General features: G+C 45.5%; 1 protein-coding gene across 1 annotated transcript in view; it reads left to right on the top strand.

The window, feature by feature from the left end:
• Positions 1 to 23886, top strand: part of AGXT2 (alanine--glyoxylate aminotransferase 2) — a 988366-nt gene that overhangs the window by 415633 nt on the left and 548847 nt on the right. Inside the window, exon 5 of the mRNA XM_069627115.1 lies at positions 20606 to 20700. Coding sequence (XP_069483216.1) covers positions 20606 to 20700 — 95 coding nt within the window. The remainder of the gene's footprint in view (positions 1 to 20605; positions 20701 to 23886) is intronic.

The following is a 23886-nucleotide window of genomic DNA, read 5'->3' as shown; positions in this document are numbered from 1 at the left end:
GTCTACTCGAGATACTTCCTCGTGAAGAAGAAGACGGGAGGATGGCGCCCCATTCTAGACCTGCGACGTCTGAACAAGTTCATCAAGGCGCAGAAGTTCCGGATGGTCACCCTCCAGCACGTCCTGGGTCAGCTGGAGGAAGGAGACTTCCTATCGTCGTTGGATTTGGAGGATGCCTACTTCCACATTCCCATCCTAAAGGGGCACCGAAAATTCCTCAGATTCGTGGTCCAAGGGCGTCATTACCAGTTCAAAGCCCTTCCCTTCGGACTACGGTCGGCACCCAGGGTATTCACCAAGTGCCTCGCACCGGTGGCGGCGCAGCTGCGCCGCGAGGGGATTCACGTCTACCCCTACCTGGACGACTGGCTCATCCGCGCCAAGACGAGGGAGCTCGCCGTGGTCCACACGGCAAGGACCGTCCAACTCCTCACGGACCTGGGATTCTCCGTGAACTACGCCAAATCCCACCTGGTGCCCGCGCAAGTCGCACTGTTTCTGGGAGCGAGGCTCGACACAGTGTCTCTTCTGGCCTCCCCGTCGGAGGAGAGGACCAGGACCATCTTGGGCAAGGTGCAACGGATGTTGGTGGCCGACGCGGCCAAAGTGAGGTCCATCAAGTCCCTCCTCGGGATGATGTCTTCCTGCATCTACCTCATTCCCATGTGCAGGCTCCGGATGCGCCCGTTGCAAGAATTCCTGGATGCGCGCTGGATCCAGACGACGGGCAGCTTCGAGGAAAGGATCAAGCTCGACGAGAGTTTCCGACGCGCGATACGGTGGTGGGGCACCCGCGCGCATCTGACGGCGGGCATGGACTTCCAGACCCCAGCCCACCTGAGACTGTGACCACGGATGCCTCCCTGGAAGGGTGGGGAGCGCACACCGAAAATCTGCAGGCAAGGGGACTATGGCTCCCGACGGAGAAGTCCCTGCATATCAACGTCCTGGAGCTCCGTGCAGTGTTTTGGGCCCTCAGGTCCTTCCTTCCGTCCCTCAAGGGCAAGGTGGTGAGGATCTTCACCGACAACACCACCACCATGTTTTACATCAGGAAACAGGGCGGAACCAGGTCCCCAGCGCTGTCCAAGGAGGCACAGGACCTGTGGCATTGGGCCGTCGCCCAAGGGATTTTTCTGGTGCCGTTTCATCTGGCAGGGATAAAAAACACCATCGCCGACTCACTCAGCAGGGAGCTACGCTCGTGCCACGAGTGGGAACTACGGCAGGATCTGGTGGATCGCCTCTTCCGACGGTGGGGCACACCCCAGATCGACCTGTTCGCGACGGCGACGAACACCAAGTGCCGGAGGTTCGCCAGCAGGTTTCCCCAGACGAGGAGCATGGGCGATGCTTTCTCGTTCCCCTGGGAGGGCCTGTTCCTCTACGCGTTCCCTCCATTGCCTCTGCTAATCCGGCTCGTCAACCAGCTCAAGAGGTCACGGTGCAGGATGATCCTCGTCGCACCTGCGTGGCCGAGGCAGATATGGTTCCCGGACCTTCTGGACTTGTCAGCGTCCCCGCCGATCAAGCTGCCGGCGGACGCGGATCTACTCTCCAGGGTAGGAGGCGCCATCCTCCACCACGACCCGAAGTCGCTGAACTTGCAGGCCTGGCTCCTGCAGCGCTAGAGTTTGGAGGATACGACACACCGGCCGATTGCAGAGAGGTTCTTGCAAAGGCCAGGGCGTCCTCGACTCTTAAATGCTACGGACACAAATGGAAGAGGTTCTCTGTCTGGTGCCACGCACAGAAGATTAACCCTCTACGGATTACGGCACCCCAAGTACTGCCGTACCTGCTGGCCAAGGCTGGTCTGGCACACGCGTCCATCAAGATTCATCTTGCTGCGATCTCCCGATACACCAGAACCACGGGGCGGACGTCCTTGTGGTCTCATCGTCTGGTGAAAGAGTTCATGAAGGGACTGTTCAGATCGTTCCCGCCGGTGAAGGCTCCGGCCCCGGCGTGGGAGCTCAACGTGGTGCTGACCAAGCTCATGGGACCTCCGTTCGAGCCTCTGCACTCGGCCCCGTTGAAGTTTCTATCGTGGAAAACAGCTTTTCTTGTGGCCATCACCTCCGCACGACGAGTGGGAGAGATCCAGGCCCTTTCCTGCAAGGCCCCGTACTTGACTTTCCGCGACACGAGGGTAGTGCTCAGGACGCACCCCTCCTTCATGCCCAAGGTACCGTCGGACTTCCATCTCAACGAACCCTTGGTGTTACCTGTGTTCTTCCCGTCGCCTTCGTCGCCGGCTGAGAGGACTTTGCACTCGCTGGATGTAGCTAGAGCGCTGAAGTTCTACGTGGACCGCACGAAGGGTTTTCGGAAGACGTCACAACTCTTTGTGAACTTTGGACCTGTCAATCAGGGGAAGGCTCTCTCGAAGGCTTCCATCTCCAGATGGCTCTCCGGCTGTATCATGTACTGTCACCGGTTGGCAAACCGACCGCTGCCTGGCCGTCCGAGAGCCCATTCCACCAGAGCGATCGCAGCTACCACGGCGTTCCTATCTGGTGTGCCCCTGCTGGACATATGCAGGGCTGCTACGTGGAGGTCGACGCACACCTTCACGAAATTCTACTGCGTCGACCGGGATTCCAGGGAGGAGTCCAGGGTCGGCCAAGCAGTGCTGCGCAACCTGTTCGCCTGAGGTGAGCCTGGTGAGGAGGTAAGATGCTTAATGTTGAGTTGATGTGATGCTTAATGTTGAGCCTTTGCCACCTCCCGTGGTTGTGCATGTGTGTACTGCTATGTATTCTTTATTCATGAGCATGTGAATCCATGCCAGACCCCATGCTGGAGAAGGAACAAGTTACTTACCTGTAACTGTTGTTCTCCAGCATGGGTCTGGCATGGATTCACATGCGAACCCTCCCGCCTACCCCTCTGCGGCTCTTCACTTGGTCATACTGCCACTTCACGTGCTTCCAAATCTGAAAATGGCTGCCAGAGGCGGTGCTTAGGTAGAGGGCAGTCATTGGCTGTGGTCAGTATGACGCAGAGACCAGTGATTGGTTATTACTACGAAAGACAGATCAGAAACGAAACTGATACTGGTTTTTTCTTTACCGAGGATTCCCAGCCTGACGACGGGGAATATTCATGAGCATGTGAATCCATGCCAGACCCATGCTGGAGAACAACAGTTACAGGTAAGTAACTTGTTCCATCAGTAAGATCTAGTAAGATCTTTGTTTTGTTTCTCCCTTGTTCCCCTCTCTTGCCTTGTCGTGCTCTGAAACACTTGTGTACGAGCGTGATACAAATAAAGTATCAATATCAATACTTCGTGAGGTATCAGTCAGTGTAATAGGGCCATGCTGGTTAGCGTTGCTTAAGATAGAGGGTGTGCAGGAACCGAGTCAGTGGATTCGAGCCATCTCACGAGGCTCTAGCTAGCGAGGGGCCTTGCTAGTGTGAGCTGTCTCAATAGCGCAATAAGCCATTGCTCAGTGTGCGGTCGTCCTATATTGTCTTAAAGCTTTGCACAAAGCTTGTTGTGTGAGGGTCTCCCCTACAAGGAAAAATGGGTATCCCTTAGACTTTTTTTAGCCGGGATTGTGAAGGGGGAGTAACATAGGTGATCAAACTGGTAGGAACAGCTATCTGGAGGTCCAAGGCGATTATGATCTTGTCTCTACTGGGAACCCAATAGTCAAGAGGACTACAAAGTTGGTAGTTATTTCCTTCTATATTCTTCCTAATAGGGAGGACCGTCTTGGAAGTTAAGGGAAAGAAGGCGAGTCCCAGATTAACCCCATTAGGGTTGAAATGCTCCCAGGTCTCATGCCATTCAGCAGGTTATGTCCTACCTCTGCTGAAAAGTGACTAGAGTCCATATTTGTCTGAACAGGGGATGTTAGGTCGGTAGAAATTCTGCCGTGGGCTGACTCTTAATCGGGCTGCTCACATCTAGAGGTCGAAGTGTACAAAAAGAAGTAGTGGAACTATGTTCCCTGCTGGCCTGCACCCACTCTCCACAAACCCCATGACAACACTCCCTCCCACACACACATGCACCTGCTGTTTAAGAGAACGTTCAGTGCAGTGCACTGAAAGTGCAAGCTGCAATGTCTTCCTACACTTTTATTTTAAAACGAAACCTTTCCGGAACGGGTTCTTTTTAAAATAAAAGTATAGGAACTGTAAAAGGTAATTTAAAAAAGTAGAGGAGCACCGCTCCCGACCGCTCCCACTCACTTCGACCACTGCTCACATCCCACGTCTGACACCATATGTCTCTTACTCGCAAGAGACGGACACATAGGTGGCATATTGATTGATACAAACATTTATTCAAGACAAAATAAGAGGGGTTGGAGAAAGCCCTAACTAGTCCTAATTTTATGAGGGATTTTACAAAACTAACTAAGTATATTGTCAGTGTCAGGATGTCGCAATTATATCCCACCGCCCTGTGTCCAAAACATATCCTCTCTCTCACATGCTAAACTTAGGAAAAGGGGAATGGGTAAATGTCTTTTTGACTGCTTACCTGCAGCCCAATCTTACGTTCAGCATAAAAGCATACATGCCAACCCTCCCGATTTAGGCGGGAGACTCGCGATTTTTCAGTCAGATATGTTACTATTTTTGACTGTCTCCCGCTTAAAACATGCCAAACTCTAATGCAGTTCAATGGGGAAATTTCATTCTCCCGCTTCCCGCTATACAATCTCCCTCCCAGGGGATTCAAAATGTTGGCATGTATGCAAAATTTCAAACTCAAACTTCAATAAGTGTGGCAAAAAGTTAAATAATAAGTCCCACAAGGATTAGGGTTAATTCCTCTTTCTTGTATTCTACCTGCTGGATTCTTGATGAGCAGACCTGCTTCCCACGGTTGCCACAATGAGGTTCAAAACAGGGCTAAGGAAGCAAACAAAGTTTCTGTAAGACCCGGTGTTTGGACTACCTTTCCCCAAGGTCTTTCCAGTATTTGTTCAAGGTTTATCTTTCATATGCAGACCTGCCTCCTAAGGCTGCAATAAAGTCACAACAGATTGCATTAATTCTTCTCAAGTATTCTTAGTCTCGGACCTTATTCATGATACTCCCCCTCTTTGGCCCACTTGCTTGCCATGTAGTGTACACAAGGTTCTTCACCTCCAAACCTGGTCTACTCTCCCCCCAAGTTCACTGGGTGTCATTTTGAATCCCTCTCAAGTATTGTTTGGGGATCACTTCCCCAACCTGGATTTTCAATTTCTTCCACATGTTCACTTTTAACGTTTATTTTCTTCAATCTCTCTATTCCACCACTCTGGTTTACTCTCCAGCCAGGGTCTGTAACTGTTACTGGTCTCTGAGGGGTTCATACTCCCCCTTAAGTGCAGTATTGTTTGGGAAAGACTTCCCCTGTCTGGGTTCTCAATCTCTTTCACATATGCAAGTGTTTCTTTGCTCCATTCTCTCTCTGTTCCACAGTCCTGGTTTACTCTCCTGCCAGGGTCTGTGGTTCTCACTGCTTTCTGTAGGGATCATGCTCCCTCTTGTCATAGGTTGGGGATTGCCTTTTCTCCACGGTTCTGAGACCCCCTTCACTTGATTGATTACAACAGAGACTGTTGTCTCCTCATTCTGTCTTCACTCCATAGCCCTGGTTCACTCTCCTGCCCAGGTCTTTGAATGTTCATCACATTTACAAAGCTCATACTTTCCCCTATTCCTGTGCGGTGTATGGTTGTCTGGACCAGGTCCCAGTCTTTCGTCTGGGATCCGCTACCCTGCTAAGTATTACTTTCTTTCATCTGGTTGCGTACCCTGTACCCTCTGGGTCTCCCCACCCTTCCGACTGGCCACCTCTGTACCTGTCGGGCCTTGTCCTCATTGCTCCAGTTGTTCAAGGGTCTCCCAGGCTCTGCAGAGGCTTTTGCGGTCTTTTGCATGCTGTTGCAGCAAATTGTCTCTTGGTCAGCATCTCTGGTCCAGCGCCAGTAATCGGGAGGTAAGTTTAGTCCTTCCTGCTCCACATCTTGCGTTGTTGGTCTCCCACGGGTCTGTTTCTCCTCTGCACTCCATTGGCTGCTTCCTCTGTGCGGCAAAGTGCTCAGTCGGTACCGAGATGAGATCCAAGACAACCTCTTTCACTTGCCACTGGATCTTTAAATGATAGGCAGCCAATTACATTAAGGCAAAGACTAGAACATATGCAGGTGTTTCTGCGAGTAATTTTCATCGCTTACTACCTCTTACTCTGCACAGTACTGTCATTAGCTTCTATTTGAGTGTCCTTTTCTTCAGTGGAATTTACTAGAGCAACATGACAACAGTACATTGTGGTATTGGATGAAGGGTGCAGAGAAGTGGTTTGGGTAAAGGTGGGAGGGTTAAGGGGATACTGCCTTCTCCCTCTGATGTCACTGTTCTCAAGGGGATCCTCGGCCCGAGATCCTCCCAATGAGCACCACCCTCAGAGGGATCTTGGGGTAGCGGTCTGACCACCATGGGCTCAAGAGGTGGGCTTTCCCATCTAAAACAATGAAAATACCTTGAGGTTCATCACAACGGGTACATTATCAACTTTCGCCTTTTGGGCTGTCCTCTTGATGGTCACCATGAACCTCTCAAACATTCCATTAGCTTGGGGCCAAGTGGTGTTATCTTCTGATGTTGAAATCCCAGATGCGCTCTATGCCTGGCGAACTCATGTCCCTGAAGAGGTGGGCCATTGTCTGACCTGGCGATTTCCGGGATGCCCCGCTCACTGAATGCTTCATCCATGGCTTGGGCTTAAAGTTTGTAGATGACACCACTCCTGTGATGGGAAATCTGGAGTACTCATCAATAAATAGCAGGACGTATGACGCCTCTTTTATTGATCGGTAGAAATCAACTGCTATGGTGTGCCACATGCTGACAATAAGTCTCTTATTTCTAGTGAGACTGGTGTGTTTTCCATTGCCGTCATCTGTCAGGCTCCACAGTGTTCAATCACTGACTACACCATTTCATCAATGACACGGAACCATATGTGATGTTTTAGCAACCTTTTGGGTTGGCTACCTAGCAACCTTTTGTGTTGACTACTCTCCTGTGGCCCTCATGAGCTACTTCAATGACTGCCTTGCACAAGGCCTCTGGGATGACCAACTGCGTGCCTCTCAGGAGTAACGATTCTGCCAACACGGACAGTTCCATGTGTACAGCTGCTAGCTTTTTTTAGATCTCCTCTATGAACACCCTGTAGAAGAATACTCCGTTGCTCATATCTCCTCCACAGGTCATACTTTGTGAGCGCAATTGCTTCCTGTATGGTGGGGTCATTTCTGGATGCTATGCACTGGCACAGCAGGTGGCAGGGCTTGTTCTGCTAGATAACTGATATATGCCTCCCCCCCATTGCCATGCAATGATGTTGTATGGCAAATCGGGTTAGTGGAGATGTAGTCCGTCGGGCTGAGGTCTTTCCCCAGCCGATGTATGATGTGATAGTCATACTCTTGGAGCCTCATTCCCCACTGTTCTATCCGAGTAGGCATGCGTGTCCTGGGATTGCCGAACAGGGACAGCAGTGCCTGATGGTCAGGATCCTGTAGCTCAAATCCAGAGATAGGGAACCATCAGAGGCAAGGAAAGAAGAACCACATAAACGAAGTTGGAACACAGGTAGTGAAACATTAACCCAAAAGATACTCATGTCTCATTCCGAAACAAGAAGTCATCAACACCCTGAAAATTCTGCAAACACCAATCTGTGACAAAGGGAAAGAGCAAGAGAATGTTGACTTCCTTGCAGATTCCCTATCTGTGAAGAAGGGGAAGCCAAAGGGGAAGGGTATGTGACGAATCGTGATATTTAATCACTTCTCCCAAGGGGGGAGGGCCTTCCCATGAGGCTTGGAGGTGAAGCCAGCTGCACAACAATTCCCTTAGGAGTGGGGGTAAGCGGGAACTCACATGGAGGGACTACTCTCTTGAGGATAAAGACTCCCGTTCCATTGAGGAACTCCCTTTCCATTTTCCTCCAAAACCCATAGTAAGCTTATTCAGTCACAAACCTCCAAAATCCTCTTACATATGTTACTGTGAAGAGTAAGAACACAGGAGGCATAAAGAGTGCTTATTTGACAGAAACTGAGATGAAGAAGCCAAGAGGAGTTATTGCGACTGTGGCACACAAACAAAGGAAGGACTTTCCTAAGAAACCAGGGAAGCCTCAGGACTGAGTCATAAAAAAAAGGAGGCCCAAGAGACGAGAAAGTGAGAGCTGGGAGTTTCAAACTGGCCGGATCGGGGAAACAGAGGGTAACGCTGCTCCAATTATTAAAAAGGAGATATGGAGAAGAAGGGTCAGCAGAACGGTGTCCACAAAGGTAACTGGTGTCCCTGGCGAGGCACTCGAGCAGGGCCAGAGAAGAGCCTTGCAGTTGGCATGCCGGACTGGCAATACGCCAAAAGCAGACCCAAGGAGTTCTGTCCATGGGAGAAGACGCAGATGAGAGAACTGAAGGAGGAAGGTGGTGGTGTGGAACGGAGTAAAGGGAAAGATCCTTTCATCGCTGATACCGCCAGGAAGGAGTGAAGCATGTTGAAAGAGGGACACAGGAGAAACCAGAGAACCGCCCTGACAAACCATGAAAGAGAGAAGGGGAACACTGACATGGTGACACAGACCCCTTTCAATACAGGTACAGGGAGAGCGGGAGAACCAGGGAGTGAGGTGTAAAAGCAGAAGATCCTCGTCCCAGTAATTGGCAAGAGCATTAGATGTATTCAGGAACTCGATATACTTGTCCCTGGGAGTGGAAAGCTTGTGAGAGAAATAAGTATCAAATAGACTTGGGGCCTCATTACGAGTATGGAGGCAGCCATGCCCTTGCAAGGGCATGGCTGCCTCAATACCGGGTTCCAGTACCGGGTTCCTCCAATGAGGATTTATCGGGCTATTCCAACCTAGGAGGACCCGGTAAGTCCTCATTGGAAAAACCCATCCCCATTCCTATATGAGCCCCCATAGGGCTCAATGGGAATGCGGAGGGAGCTAATAACGGGCCCGTTAATAACGGGCCCGTTCTTAGCTCCGTGGGACCCGTTAAGGACGCCTGGTTTTACCAGGCGTCCATAGCGGGTCCCGCAAGGGGAACCTCGTAATAGGGCGTCCTGTAATGAAGGGTGCCGGTCCCGTACCGGCACCCTTCATTACGGGCACGCCTGCCTCATAATGAGGCCCTTGGTCTACGGATCTCACCCAGAAGGATTTATTCTGAAGAGAACAGGAAATAAACACACAAAGGCCTGGGAAGACAAAGCTGAAGGAACTCTAACAGGGAATAGCGAGAAACTATTTGAAGATATCATATGGAAGAGGTTTGTGCTGAGAAGCTCTCCCAGGAGAAGGGAGTCATTGAGCCTCATTAGGAGGCAGGCGCTCCCGTAATGAAGGGTGCCGGTACGGGACCCTTCATTACGGGACGCCCTATTACGAGGTTCCCTTAGCGGGTCCCGCAAGGGTCCAGGGAGCTAACATTATTAACTGGCCCGTTATTAGCTCCCTCCCCATTTCCATTGAGCCCTATGGGGGCTCAAATGGGAATGGGGATGGGTTTTTCCAATGAGGATTTACCGGGTCCTCCTAGGTTGGAATAGCCCAGTAAGTCCTCATTGGAGGAACCCGGTATGGAGGCAGCCATGCCCTTATTATTAAGGGCATGGCTGCCTCCATACTCGTAATGAGGCCCATTCTCTTGCTCCTTGGTACTGTATAAATAGTGGTATGGTCAGCGTAGGTACGTTTTTGACAGTGGATAGACTATTGAGTTTGGACTTCACATCTGACGACGAGCCCCCTAGTTTAGTTTTGTTAGGCAGGGTATCCCTTACACTAGTGTTATGTCACTGTTAGAGCCAAGCCTATGAAAGTCTGTGGAAATGGGTGTAGGGCGTAGAAACTTCAGAAGGATTGTTAAATAGAGATTGGTGGCTAGCCTCTGAGAGACAGAGCATGCTGATAAAGAAGATCAGGCTGATGGGAGGTTTCAGAGAGGCTCTGAATATTGCCAAGACAACGAGCAGTTGATCTTAGGTGCAAACTTGGGCAATAAAATTGGCGACATATTTTTCTACAAAAAAGGAACAAAACTATTTCCAGGTCTACATCTTTTCCTTCAGAATGAGTTACCACATGTACAAATGTTTGTTAGGCAGCTAGCAAAGGTCAACATTTTTTTTAATATGGGTTTAAAACTAAAACCTTACACGCAATATATTACATTAATACAGTATCAAATCAATCACATCAATCAAATGCATATATTAGATCAATACAATTCCATATTAAATATACAAACATATATTGTTAATATTAATTAAAAAAGTAGAAATTCATATCACACTTTTGCCTCACAAAAAGAATTATATCAAAGCTAACTTCATTCTTCAATCATTCCTATTTTACTAAATTGATAGTTCCAAGTCTAACACAAGTTGATACAGACCTTTACACCAGTCCCCGGCTTTTAGCTTTTGTAGGTATACGCACATATCCTCTACTATTAAAATTCCAGATCTAATCCAAAGTCTAAAACAGCTTTCCCTTTTTCCTTTCAGCATTGGACATGATACTAACAGATGTTTTAATGTTTCACAATTCTCGTTGCAATATCTACAGATGTTATTTGTAGCCCACCCCTTACTCCAACAAAATGCATTTTCTTTAGATAGCAGAAGATTTCATCGAAAACTCAACAGCAGATTTCCGAATTTATATGAAGGGAATTTACATTAATATGGTGCACATGTATTTCGATATTTAAATCCTTAAAATTCTTGTATTTTAACAAACTATCTACTCTAACACACCAATCCGCTCTCCGCAATTGTTTCTTGTATGCATACGGATTCTCTAAGACCTTTTCACAATCCAACCCATAATTAGTTATCCATAAATTACAATTTGTAAAATGCCAGTCCTCTATGTCTTGATTGGCTAGTTTAAATTTTTTCAGAACGCTGCCGCCAGACTCCTTCTTGCTCTTTCACATAGGGACCACATATCCCTAGCTTTCGGCACCCTTCACTGCTCCCTGTGGGATGAAGGGCCACTTTCAAAACCTTATGCATCACACACCGAGCAGTGCACAAGACCGGCCTAGCATACTTACAGGAGAAGATTAAACCCTAAATCCCATCACGCGCTCTCTAAGATCAAGCACTGCCCTCGTACTGGTGACTCCAGACTCCAATTCAACCAGGATTGGAGGGTCCGACTTCGACACAGCCAAGACTACATGGCCTTCCGCAAAGCCCTAAAAACGTGGCTCTTCCCATAAACCTGACTATGACCATCCAAGGCCACACCATTGACCGCAACCTCAATGTCATTACATTAGTAAGTAATTAGAGCCTGCAGACAAATGTTTCAAAGACTCTGAACAAAGACGCAGAAATCAACCAATGAATCACCAAGACAAAATTATGAACTGGTCAATTCTGCTCCTGGCTGTGAATTCTACCTCAGAGTGCAATGACTATGAAACGTGAAAACGACGGCTACCAGCTCACCCAGACCCAAAAAGTAACCATGAAACTGTGAGCTCATAAGTATAGAACATCCACTCCAGACATTCACCTCTCCTACCACTATGCTCACTCTCTACACCAACACACACTAGAGCGCAGCTATACCCCTCGATCAATTTGGCCTAGCTGCTCACATACGAACATTACTCCATGAACACCTCAACATCCTGCAAGAACGCAGCTATACACCACGAAAAAAAAAATAATCGGCCTAGCTGCTCACATGAACGTCCTACACAGGCCTAATGTCGCCAGAACACAGTTTCGGAGACCATCCACGAGACTGCACACATTCGACTGATCTCTCACTATCATTGCACCTAATGTTAGAATGCACCTACCACCAGGCAATCCCATCAGCTGCTCCCATATTGAGTGCACCCAAGCACCCTATGCTACCCTACTCACTCGACTGACCTGGACTGCGTTCAACCCACAAGCGCTTTGAGATCATACCAATGATATATAAAGCACTATATGAATGCCAAATAACATAACATAGATGGTGTTACTTGATGGATACTTTAGCTTGTTACATAAAAGAATCTTTTTCCACAGAACCTGAGCATTCAATCCGGGCCCATGCTTCTGCATGTCCAGTTGCCATCGCACTGTCTCCGGGCTCCCAAGCACTTAAGGGTCTGTATCTGCAACCCTACAGTCCCTTCTCTCTGCACTTACGAGCCAACCGTTGGCTGCACATGTGAGTTAACTGCAATTCCCCTTTCCCCTCCCCCCTGGCACTTCTCCCCTTCCCTCTTCCCCGCACTTACGGTCGTTCTGAATGTCACAAGGCCTAGTAAAATCGTTATTTTAACTTCCCTTGTTTCCCCCACCTTCTCTTGTCACGCCTAAAAACACTTGTGTAAATGCCACGTCATATAATATCTTAATGAAACAAGCCCCAATTCAAATCAATTGTCACCACTGGGGTTGAACGTGTTAGAGAAATAACAATGATTGTAAAATCCACCTCCTCTAACAGATGGTGTATCTCTAGTCCATGCATATAGACTGGCGCTACCTTTGCCTCATAACATTTTCTTGCTGGTAAAAATTTAAATTAGCTATATTTTCGATGAAAATGTTTCATCTGTGTTGCTAAAAGTCTTGCTTTATCTTTAAAATGATTAATCTTTGAAAAAGACATAGGGCCTCATTCCAGGTATGGCAGTTCGGAAATAAGGGTGTCATTAGGAACATACCGGCACCCTTTCCGACTTCCATAATACAACGATGCCGGTAGGGGCCACGGATCCCCCGGCAGGCCTGACCTGCTGGGTTTTCAGGCCCCTACCGGCATAGTTGTCACGGAAGCACTGCACCTAAGGACTCCATGGAAATGGGGAGTAACCGTTACCGCCGCCACTTGTGATTTCCCAGTGGCACCGGGATATCAGGCAGCGGTAACGGTAATGCAGGGTTGGTGGCATCCCGCCGGTAGCACTGGCAGGTTACAGCCAACCTCATAATGATGGCCATAATCTTTGTTTTGCTTACATTGATCCTTAATTAATTTTCCTTACAAAAGCATTCAAAGGCTGTCAAGAGTCTTTGTAACCCAACCTTTGTTCTATCCAGTAAAACAACATAATCCGCGTAAGAAATGCATGGAATTCTCAAATTGTTAACCACTGTGGGAACAAAAGTTGCTACTTAAATAGATTTTCCCAGGTCTGCCAGATAAATGTTAAATAAAGTTGGGGCCAATATGCATCTCTGTCACAGGCCCGGCCCCATAGGGATATTTATTTACAAGTAATCACTTTCCTGGTTTAATCAGATTCTTATGGTATTATTAGCATGTAAATGAATCAAAATTATTTGCAGGTCGATTGGCATACTCCAAACCCTTAACTTGGTCCAAATGTGATTTCTGTTCACACAGTCAAAAGCTAATGATAAATCAATCATAGTTGCAAACATAGAGCGATCTTTGTGTTCCCAGGATATGCACGAGGAAGTCAGTGCATATGGAGCAGAAGGAGAGAAAAAACCCTGGAAAACAGTGTTAATTCTTGAAGCGAGATTGCGCTTGTGCAATCGTCGTGCCACCCACACATTCCTATGATCTTTGCAAAATAATGCTCAGAAATGCACCTCAGGCGCAATGGGTCCCACAATAGCCAGACTTACCTTGGCTGTGAGTGGAAGGGGCCAGAGAGGCTTGCAGGCAGGACGACGGTTGCAGGTTATGCCACAGGACTTTATTATTCTTCGTCCAGACATTAATCTCTTTCAAGATAATAGATGCAAGGATTCCACATCCAGTAGGGCAATCGGGGGTAGTTTAAGGGTTCAGATCTATTACCATTTTTAAAAATTCTTACCAAATTTGACTGGTTCCAACTTATTGGGGTTTGTTCTGTGTTAACGATTTCCTGAAAAAGATCATACAATATATACTCCATAATTTGTAGTCATCTTTTCAGACCAGGTTACAGAGCTCTTGATTTGCTACTTTTGATTATTATCTTTTCAATACTTTCCTGATTTAGATCCAATTTCCATTTTCCTTCTTCCATAGTTATTTCACTCACATTTCCATCTGATTGGGCATCATAAAGATTCTTAAAATGTTGCACCCAAATAAGTTCTGCAATTGGGTTCGATTGTATTAACATCTGAAAATTGTCCATGCTATTAGTCAGTCTCCAATAGTTTACTTCTTTTTTCTGCTCTATGCAGGACAGCATGTTTTCCCCATCAGTTTGATATTCAGTCAAACATTCTTAATTTTGTTCTTATAAATTTGTTTCAACTTTTTAAATAGCTTCACCAATTCCAATGTATTTTTAATATTAGTCTTTGCCCATCTAAAGTTCTTCTCATGCTCCCTTTTTAAATATTGAATAGTTATTATGGGTCCTGTTCCTTATTTTGGGCCATTGCATTACCATGGGATAAACAGTGCTGCCCTGTCATATTGCTTACTGATGACTCAATCTGTGTATTAAAGATGTGAATCTTCTTTGGTGCCCAAATCAGATTTTTACCTCTACTAACCAGAATCTTCTCTTCCAAACCGTTCCTCATCCCCTGGGGATCTTTCCCAAATTAGACACATAAGCACTGATGATCACTTAGGTAACCATTTTTTACCTTATAATGATTCACACTTAATGATTAACTCTCAGTAGCAACAATGAAGTCAATAAACAAGTACTATCCTCAATTGTGCCATGTATAGTCAATCATATCAGTATCTTGAGTGTTACTCTGAAAAGTGGATAAATGCCAATCCTCAAAGAATTTTGCTCATTTCCGTCCCTAAGTAGATTGCTTTTTTCGAAAGTGACAACAACTATCGGTATTAGTAACTACCCCTTCGTTCATCAGTCTAGTCTGTGTTGAAATATCCACATATAATAATTTCCCCCACGTTTTCTACTTACCAATTTCCATGTGGCCGATAATACCTTCTATACTGTTATCCAGGTAGTTACAATATATGTTTATAATGATCAATCTCTTTTTTACTTTCTCTACAGTTTGTAGTATTTCTATAGCCAGTATACCTATCCTGGTGTTGTCCCTAACCACAATTTGTGAGAAATTTGAAGTGTGCACCAGCGTTAACATTTCCCCCTTTAGCCCTTCCCTCTGTAAAACTGCTTCATAGCCGTCTAAAATAACATACTCTCTTAACAAAGTTTCCTGCATACATAAGACATCAAACTCCTTCAGAACTACCCCAACAGATTCATTTTCCAACAGATGATTGAATCCTTGTGTGTTCAATTAAAATAAGCTAAAAACCTGGTCACCTACTCCCATCACCAATCCCGTGATTGGCCAGTTTTGCCGCTATCCAGGACCAATCATCTGCCTAAGGTTGGGTCTTAATAGTTTGTTCCTGAATAGCCACTACTCCCTGACTATCTGATCTAACTGCACAAAATAGGGAACCAAATCATTTGTTCCACTACCCCATCAAACTCCCGCCACGCATACAGACCAAAACCCTGCAATCTCAGTTTGTCTGTAGCTGAAAATAATACTTCCCTTACCACCCTTAAGGGAATAGTTATTTTTGCCCTATCAAATCTCATTTTCTGCACAAAGTCAACACGTTCAATGTCACTTGAATTCAGGAATTTTTATTTTTGGATGTCTCAGAAGATTGACATTAGGGTTTCGTCAGTTTAAACAGATGTTATCTTCCTTTGGGAACATTAACTCCAGAACAAAACATGTTTGTACCTGGTTGATCTTATAATCTCGATACCTTTCTCTTTCGGCAAGTAAGACAACTTGGGTAGACGAGTGGCTTACTACTTCTTGGCCACCTAATCTTTGTGATGAAATTTGCCCCTCTAAAGTGGTCCCCAACTTTTTAGGTCCCAATGGCGGTTGCTCCCGCCATCTGTTTTCCATCTGTTCATATCTTGTGTTGTCACACCTTCAGCTGTTTTCCCTCATCACAGCCACTTGATGTTTCTGCATACCTATAAAGCACACTAGCTTATTTTGTTACACTAATCGCTGAGATACTATTTCTTTACAAAATGGCATCCGCAGCTCAGAATCAGTCCTTCGCTCTTCTTTATCAGGATGCACCACTTTCTTGTCAAAGCTAATTCCCGATGGAGAGGGTATTCCCAATAGACGTACAGAACTCACTGTTCTAAATATCGGGACAAACAATGTATCCACTTATGCCTGATTTTGACAGACATGTTCCGAGTGGTTTGGGGCCATTTCTTTTAAGTCAACCTCCTCCGGCTCACCATCATGCCTCTCGGCTCTCCTCCTTTTGTTCCCTTTGCTATTTTTTAGAAGCACTGAAACAATGTTATTACTACCGCTCTCCCTTAGAGGAGCTACACATGGGGCCTCATCACACGTGTAGCAGTCCTGGAACAAGTGTGCCGGGCGCAGTGGCATTGATAGGCAGACTTGTCACAGAAGCACCGGCACCATCAGCAACGGCTTCCGAGTCCCCATTCCCATGGGGATGGGGACTTACATTTTTCTGGCGCCTGACTTCCAGGGTAACGGGAAGCTAGGTGCCGGAAACAGTGTTACACGGTCTCAAACTCCCCTATACCCATCAATTGTTTGGTACTTGGCAATGTTCAGCCGCTCGTGTGCTCACTTTTCCATATAGCTCCACCAATATAGCGGTTTGTTTTGTGCATGCTTCATTTATCCAAGCCAATTTCCTAAACAGTTCCTTCTTGCTCATATCTTCTTTCACCAAAGATTCAAGCTTACATTGCACATCTAATAAAACATTTCCTTAACCCTTTACCTCCTCTCTCAGTAATTTGAAAACATTAACTAGGGAATTCAAATTAAAATTCAGTGCTCCCAATGTTGATGGAGTAGTATGCACAACCATCCTCAAGTGAAAGTCCCACATCATCCACTAGTTGATTTTCTCCATCCAAATCCTTTTCTGATTCATTACCTGATCAAAATAAATACATCTGGGGACGCTGTTAAGTATGAATTTAACTGCATGATAGTACCCTCTGTTACTGTCGTTTTCTGTCCACTTAGTAAACCATTTCCAGGCTCTTCATTCATCCTTTTAATAACTACTCCCCCTAATTTCCGCAGATTCATTACCGAAACTTTGATATCTTTCACTTAAGCTTCTAACACGCCTAAAGCAATCAACTATGTTTTTCCTTATATTTGTAGATGTAACTGTATAATCCAAACACTGTATTGGAAGCCCAGTTGATGTAATTGGACTCCCATTTCCTGCAATGCCTAATATATTGCTTACTTGATTGCAGTCTATAATCGTAGTTTCAAATGATCCCTGTGCTAGTTTCATATCTATTGAGTGTTGGTCAAAGGGTTCACAAATTATAACTAATTCAGATTCCGACAAGGTAGTCCTTGGAAAAGCTAGTGCTGAACCATTGGTTCTTAAAAACATTGTTCCTTCCGGTCGCTGAATAACAAGAAGAAATACACTCACCCACTAACTCAGAACTGTCCATGTTAATACCTTCTCAGCCTACCCAGGCTGCCTTGAATACTTTAGAAACGCTCAGCTTCAGAATCACATTTAAAGCTGTGTTTCCTACTATATGCAATCATGGGAAGACAAAAAGAGCCCTATAAGAAGGCTCCAGCCACAGTCCTAAGAGAACCAGGCAAAGGGGTCTCCTTATTGAAAAAACAATACAACTGTTCAAAAAACAAAACTGTTAAAGTCAGTTTCCAATGTATTGATATTTTATAACCAGCCTACAAAAGGTCGAAAGCCTCCGCTTCTGAGCCTACCCAAGCTACTGCGAGTGCTTTACAAACACTCAACATAACACTTTCACTAAAACACTGGGGCTACCCATATATACAATCTCTGACATTTTTAGCCTCAGAAAAGCTCCAGCCACACTCGTACAAACATTGAGCAATATGGCGAAGCACTACGGCTTTACAAAGCAAGAACTGCTGATGCCAATATTCCGGGGCTGAAAGTTTTGTGTGCTACCTTAATAACTACCAAATAGCAGGGTGAGAGAGTTTCTCACTCACTCACCCACCGCTGCTGGAAATACTGGAGACGCTGGAGACACTGAAGACACAGAAGCTCTGGCAACAGACAGACTCTGTCGCACTTCCAGCTCTCGCCTCTTGACTCCTGGGTCACAGCTCACGCACCGGCACACCTGGCTTCCGACTCCAGGCTGCCGGCACAAGGTCTCGGGCTGCGAGTTGCAGAGCTCCAAAGCAGCCTCACAACCACGGCCAATACAGCCGTTAGAGGAAAGCACTACTACGTCAAGCCGCACTGCACAAGCGAGACAAGCTAAAAACAAAATGATAGAGCAGCCGCTTCCGATGTAAGGCAAAGTCGCATCTCTTCAACATTCCTAAACGTCAATGAAGGGTAGGAAAACATTCCTGAAAATTATCAAAATATTTATATTTCTTTAAGAATTTCAAGCTACACATATGCTGCTTCTGGCAGCCATTTATTTTTTAAACATGGATAGGTTTTTAGTGACATTGTTTTAGACTAAAAAGTGATCTACAAATGTTTCTGCAACTTTAACACTAGAAGTATATGGCATGGTAGGTCAACTACTTCAAGTAGTTGAAAGGTTTGTAGGAGATTGCAAATCTAAGGTTACAGAGATAATTGGTGTGTGTAAAGCACAGTGGTACTACTGAATATAGAATTAAGTTAAAAGAAAGCGTGGGAATAAAGTCGTAGCCTACAGTTGCGCTTTTCATAAAAAAATACAATGATGTACTATGTTTGGTTATTTCATCAAAGATATTTATTTCATATCCAGGAAGGAAATTGTTGAATGTTGCAAAATACAGTTGTGATGTACCAGTCTAAAGTTGTTGAGTTAGATGAATCAGTTGGGATTCACTGATTGTCTCTATCCAGTTAAATTGGACTGAATTTCTGAAGTTTGTGCTTTTGACCTCTCCTCAAAGTCTATTAGAGATCTTTGTGTTTGTTGAGTAAGATAAATCAGTTGGGATTCACTGATCAATGATTTTGTATCCAGTTAAATTGCATTGAATGTTTGGAGTCCGTGGCCAGTTAAATTGCACAGAATTTTTGGAGTCTGTGCTTTTGACCCAATGGTCTTGTGTTCATTTGAGTTGCACTTGACCTCTAAATACCTGTAGTTGTTTTGTGTGACCTCAACACGTGTTTCCCCGCGCTTGGTTGGAAGCGGTTCCTCAGGAGGTATGGCGTCAGCAATGCTCGTGTTAATATAACGATGAAACAACTCATTGGTATTTGTCATAAATCTTGATGATTCTAAGTGTGAGTCCTTTGTTATATTGAGATTCGGTATGTTGCATAACTGTTAGATATCCTCTTGGGTTAGTATGTGTGAAATACACCTATTGATATTGTAATTTAGTCACTGCTGTTTGGTGGTAGGCAAGTGGAGTCCTTTACCTCTCTGCTTGATGATTTTAAACTTGGATTTGGATATCTCAAGAAGGAAAGCCTTGATAGGGTAATCCTTTTTTGAAAGGATGCTGAATTTAAAATGTCTCGCGAAAGTAAGTCTTGATAAGGTAATCCTTGTTTAAGAAGTCTTTCAAGATTGCTGTTGGGCGGTGGATGGTCCGAGTGCCTTGTCGAAGAAAGCGTGGCCCTCAAATACTGATTAAATCACTTCACAATTTCTTGAGGTTGGTTGGAATGTAAAAGCAACTGGCAGATGCTGAAATGTTCCTGATACAATGCGTTTGGAGTCCATGAGGTGGCAGAGTGCTTAATGGTTTTCGGTCTATGGAAAATGTTCATAAGGTCAATGGGTGTAAGGTGTGGATTTTCAGGAAGTGCATTCCTGGATGGCAGGCAGTGGATGTATACACAAACAATTTTCCAATAAGTAACATTTACATTTTTTTCTTATAGGTTTGTACAGAGATCTCTTATGTGACTTAAAACCAAGAGACTGAGAGAAATTGTCTTCTATGCCAGAATGACTTTATATTTTTTGGGTTGGATGTGGTTAAAAATTGGATGGAGATTCCAAAGTGTGCACAACTGTTACTACCAATGGTAAACAGTGTTTTATCGGCAGACACAAAGAAGGCTCACAACAATAATACATTCCTGGAACATGCGGTAGCCCTGGCCAAAAGACTAATCTAATTTCAGTGTTCAAGAAGAAAGGAACTGCTCCTTTGGTTAGGGGAACTAAGTGGCTGAAGGGAAACCTCTGTGTGACTGGTCATCGCAGCTAGGCATCACTGATATCCCATTTAGAGTGCTATCCAGATTTGTTTTTTTAGTAATGCACATATAGGATGCCTGTCATTTCACACCTTATAGTCAAACAGGATTAACATTGAGATGTTGGATGATAATTCTTTAAAATTAGATGTAACAATGATGTGTAATTTACTGACTGAGATTTATTCATTTTTTGGAGGGAACTCTGGAACTTTTTTATACTTTAAGTGTTATTTATATTATTTGCTGATGGACTTTCAGCATTACCTAAATCCATAAATTGATTGACAGAAATTAAAATATTGACTGCAGATGGTGATCCTATTTGAATGTCAAGTGTAGAATATCCTGGATTATAATATATAATGAATATTTCCTTGTTTCGTTTTCCCATCTTAGGTTATTTATCTGACCAATAGTGGATCTGAAGCCAATGATCTGGCAATGCTCATGGCGAGACTTTACACCCGTAATTTTGACATGATTCACCTCAGGTAACCGACACTGAATGTGCTCAGCTTTTTCACTTGCCTTTTCTTTAACAAGGGACACAGATGTGGTAGATGACAAAACAATCGTGAGACGGATAGATCTACAGGTATACTTCTGTTTGTAAAAATACTGGTTTCTACAGTGAAAGTTAAAGCACATACAAATATTGACTATTAAAATCCCTTTGAGAACGTTCAGTTTAGAACAGCCTATCATGAATGAGGATTCCATGCAAATTATGGACACTATTACTTGGTATTTGCCTGAATCTTCATTCTTGCCCAGCGGAAGACGCCTCGCCAACATTTCCCATCTGTCCCTGTCCATCACCTATGTCACGCTACTGACCCTAATGCCAGTAAACCCTTTCTCCTGTCCCCACTTGTATAAATGCTGGCCTCCATTGTGTGCTGTGTGCCGTCATATCAAACACATTGTCCATCAGTGTGGCCACAGGAAAATGATTGCGCGGGGCTGAGGGGATGCCACAGATCATCCAAATTTGTGTTTTTTTCCTACGGGGAGGGACAGCTGAGTAAGGCCATTTGCAGGTGCTAAAATCCTTAGCACCCAGAGGAGGGGGGGGTGGAATTCCCAGGCATTGGGGGTCCAAAGCCCTCCTTAATAGTCCCTGCTTCTCTCGGGATGTTAAGTCCAGCTTTCTAGGCACCTAGTGTCTGGGAATTCCATCCCCCAGGGAGCAAAGTCTTAAATGGTGTAGCTCTAAGGGGCTATGCAATTATGTTGTGAAAAGTGTCATTGTTCTTAAAAAAGTTAAAAAGTGCATTGTTTTATCCTAAATTTTAGAAATTAAGTTTTTCTATGTAAACCGTCAGCTCTGGTGAACTGTTTTCATTATGTGGAATTTTTAAGATTTGAGTCATCAAAGTGTAGAATCCTAATTTATCACATTTTTGTCTATTGGTCCATCATCCAAGATGGGACTTCAAACTCTTTTTTAAAATGTTATGCCCCGGTGGTTGGTCAAGGTTTCCTCAAACTTGTCTTAAACAATGGTTTCAGCGTTACTCTGAAGGTTCTAGTAAAGCACATGTTACAATTATGAATAATGAAGAGGTCAAATTGCAGGCCTGCTCCACACATTTGACCTTGTGTCCATTATCAATATCTTTTCCAAACAGAATGCAGGCAATATCTCCTGTTATTTACAGGACTCTAAACATTTTGGGAGCAGCAGTAGTAATATTTGGGAGTGCAGAGAAATATTACTTGCCTTTCAAAAGTCAGCTTCAACATCTTTGTAAATTAAACAGAAGGTGGGGATGAACACATATTTGCGTAATGCCACTTATCTGTCGTCGCTGGATGGTCATCCGGGCACCCTCTTGGTGGCTTTACCCTTGCTGGCATGGGTTTCAGTTCCACACAGTTCAATCACTGGCGACCGTGGGCACATTCATTGTGCATGGACCTCAAATGCGCGGGCGACCGCGTTTAGCGCTCCACGCATTCGCTGTGTACAGAGCACTTTGGTTTGCCGGGGCAACCAAAAGCTTGCAGTCCTCAATTTCATATAGCACCCTACTTAAGCTGCTTGGAGACGCTGGCCATCGTGTATCAAAGCGGCTTAGTCCCTGACAGTGGGGGTCATTATGACTTTGGAGGCAGCCATGGTGCTATTCGCACCATGGCTGCCTCCAAAGTCGTGTCCGGGTTCTCATAATGGGGATTTACCGGGTCATTCCAACCTTGGAGGACCCGGTAAGTCCCCATTCTGAAAACCTTTCCCCATTCCCATTTGAGCCCCCATAGAATGGAAGTAACTGAATTGCCTCTACTTTTTTCCTGCACCGCCAGACTCGTAATGAGGCCCTTGTTATTTGTCTGAATTCTTGAAAGTATATTTGCAAAATGCAGAGGGGATTCTTAAGGTTCACATTACATTCTGATACATCTAAGCTTCAATGCAATTAAAAGGTAGAAACTAAAGCTACACTCATACTCTTCTTGCTTAATAAAAAGCCCCCATAGGGCTCAATGGGAATGGGGAAGGAGCTAATAACGGGCCCACAAATAGCGTGCCTGTTATTAGTTCCCTGGTCCCTTAGCGGCTCCCGCTAAGGGCAGCTGGTAAAACCAGCCGGCCTTAGTGGGACCCGCTAAGGGACCTCAGAATGCGGTGGTAAGGGGTTAACGTCACTGGCATCCTTACCGGCACCGTTAACCCCTTACCCCCGGCCTCATAATGAGGCCCAGTGTCCTCTCCCCAGCTCTAGATCATTCTAATCTAGTCCCTGTACTTCCTTCTTGTTTGGCCTTGTCTCCCTCCCTGTTCTCCTGGAGGGCCTTTCCTTTCCCTTGTTGCTGTCAGAACCTTCTCTGTTCTTTTCCCTGAGTCCTGCTATTTCTGGAGTCTTGTCCTTCCTGGCTTTTGCTTGCTTCGCCCCCTACGTTTTCCCTGTTTTCCCTTTTTCTGGAGGTTTTCCTGTGTGCTTGTGACATCTCAGCCTGCCTGCCTTTATGTCCCTGGGAGCCTCCTCTAAGCAGCCTGACCTGATCTTCCTGCAACCTTGAGTCTCGAACTGGGGTCCTCCTCGCACCTCACCTCATCTCATCTTGAACTTCTGGTATCCTGAGTGGCCTTCCCTGTCAACGCTTGCACTGTCAGGGAAGCGCATCCCATGGTGTGGGGAGCTGATACAGGTCTACCCAGTTCATTTGGGAAGTGTTGGGTTGGTCTGGAGCTACGGTTACGGCAGTCTGGCTTCTTCATCACAGCAACAGCTTTGTAAAGCAGGTATGCAGCGCCAGCCAGCTACCTTGCATGACAGATTGAGGCGCCTACCCTCTGACCATGAAATGGAGGCAGTCCAAGAACTCTGAGACAAATTGCAGACTCTTCAGTTGGAAATGGCAGCACTTCGGCAGAAAAAACGCCACCCTTTGACATTCCGCGACACAGGGTGCAGTTGTGTCCATACAAGCTGAAGGCCCTATGGCTCAAACTACCCTGTTGAAGTTTGATGTTGATCTTGGACGCTTGGCAGAGTTTTGCAATCACTGCACAGCGCTTTTTATGTTCTGCCCCACACACTTCACTGAGGATAAAGACTAAAATGTATATATTTAGGGAAACCTAACTGTGAGCCAGGGCATTCTTAACAGTTTCTGGGGCCTGGGACACAGACAGTCTTGCCCCCCCTCCGAATCCCATGCCCTTCTGCCAT

This window comes from Ambystoma mexicanum, chromosome 6p, assembly GCF_040938575.1.
Source record: "Ambystoma mexicanum isolate Mex_15411 chromosome 6p, UKY_AmexF1_1, whole genome shotgun sequence".
NCBI classification, from domain to species: domain Eukaryota; kingdom Metazoa; phylum Chordata; class Amphibia; order Caudata; family Ambystomatidae; genus Ambystoma; species Ambystoma mexicanum.
Note: the sequence above shows the minus strand (reverse complement) of the source record. Positions and strands in the feature narration are given on the sequence as shown.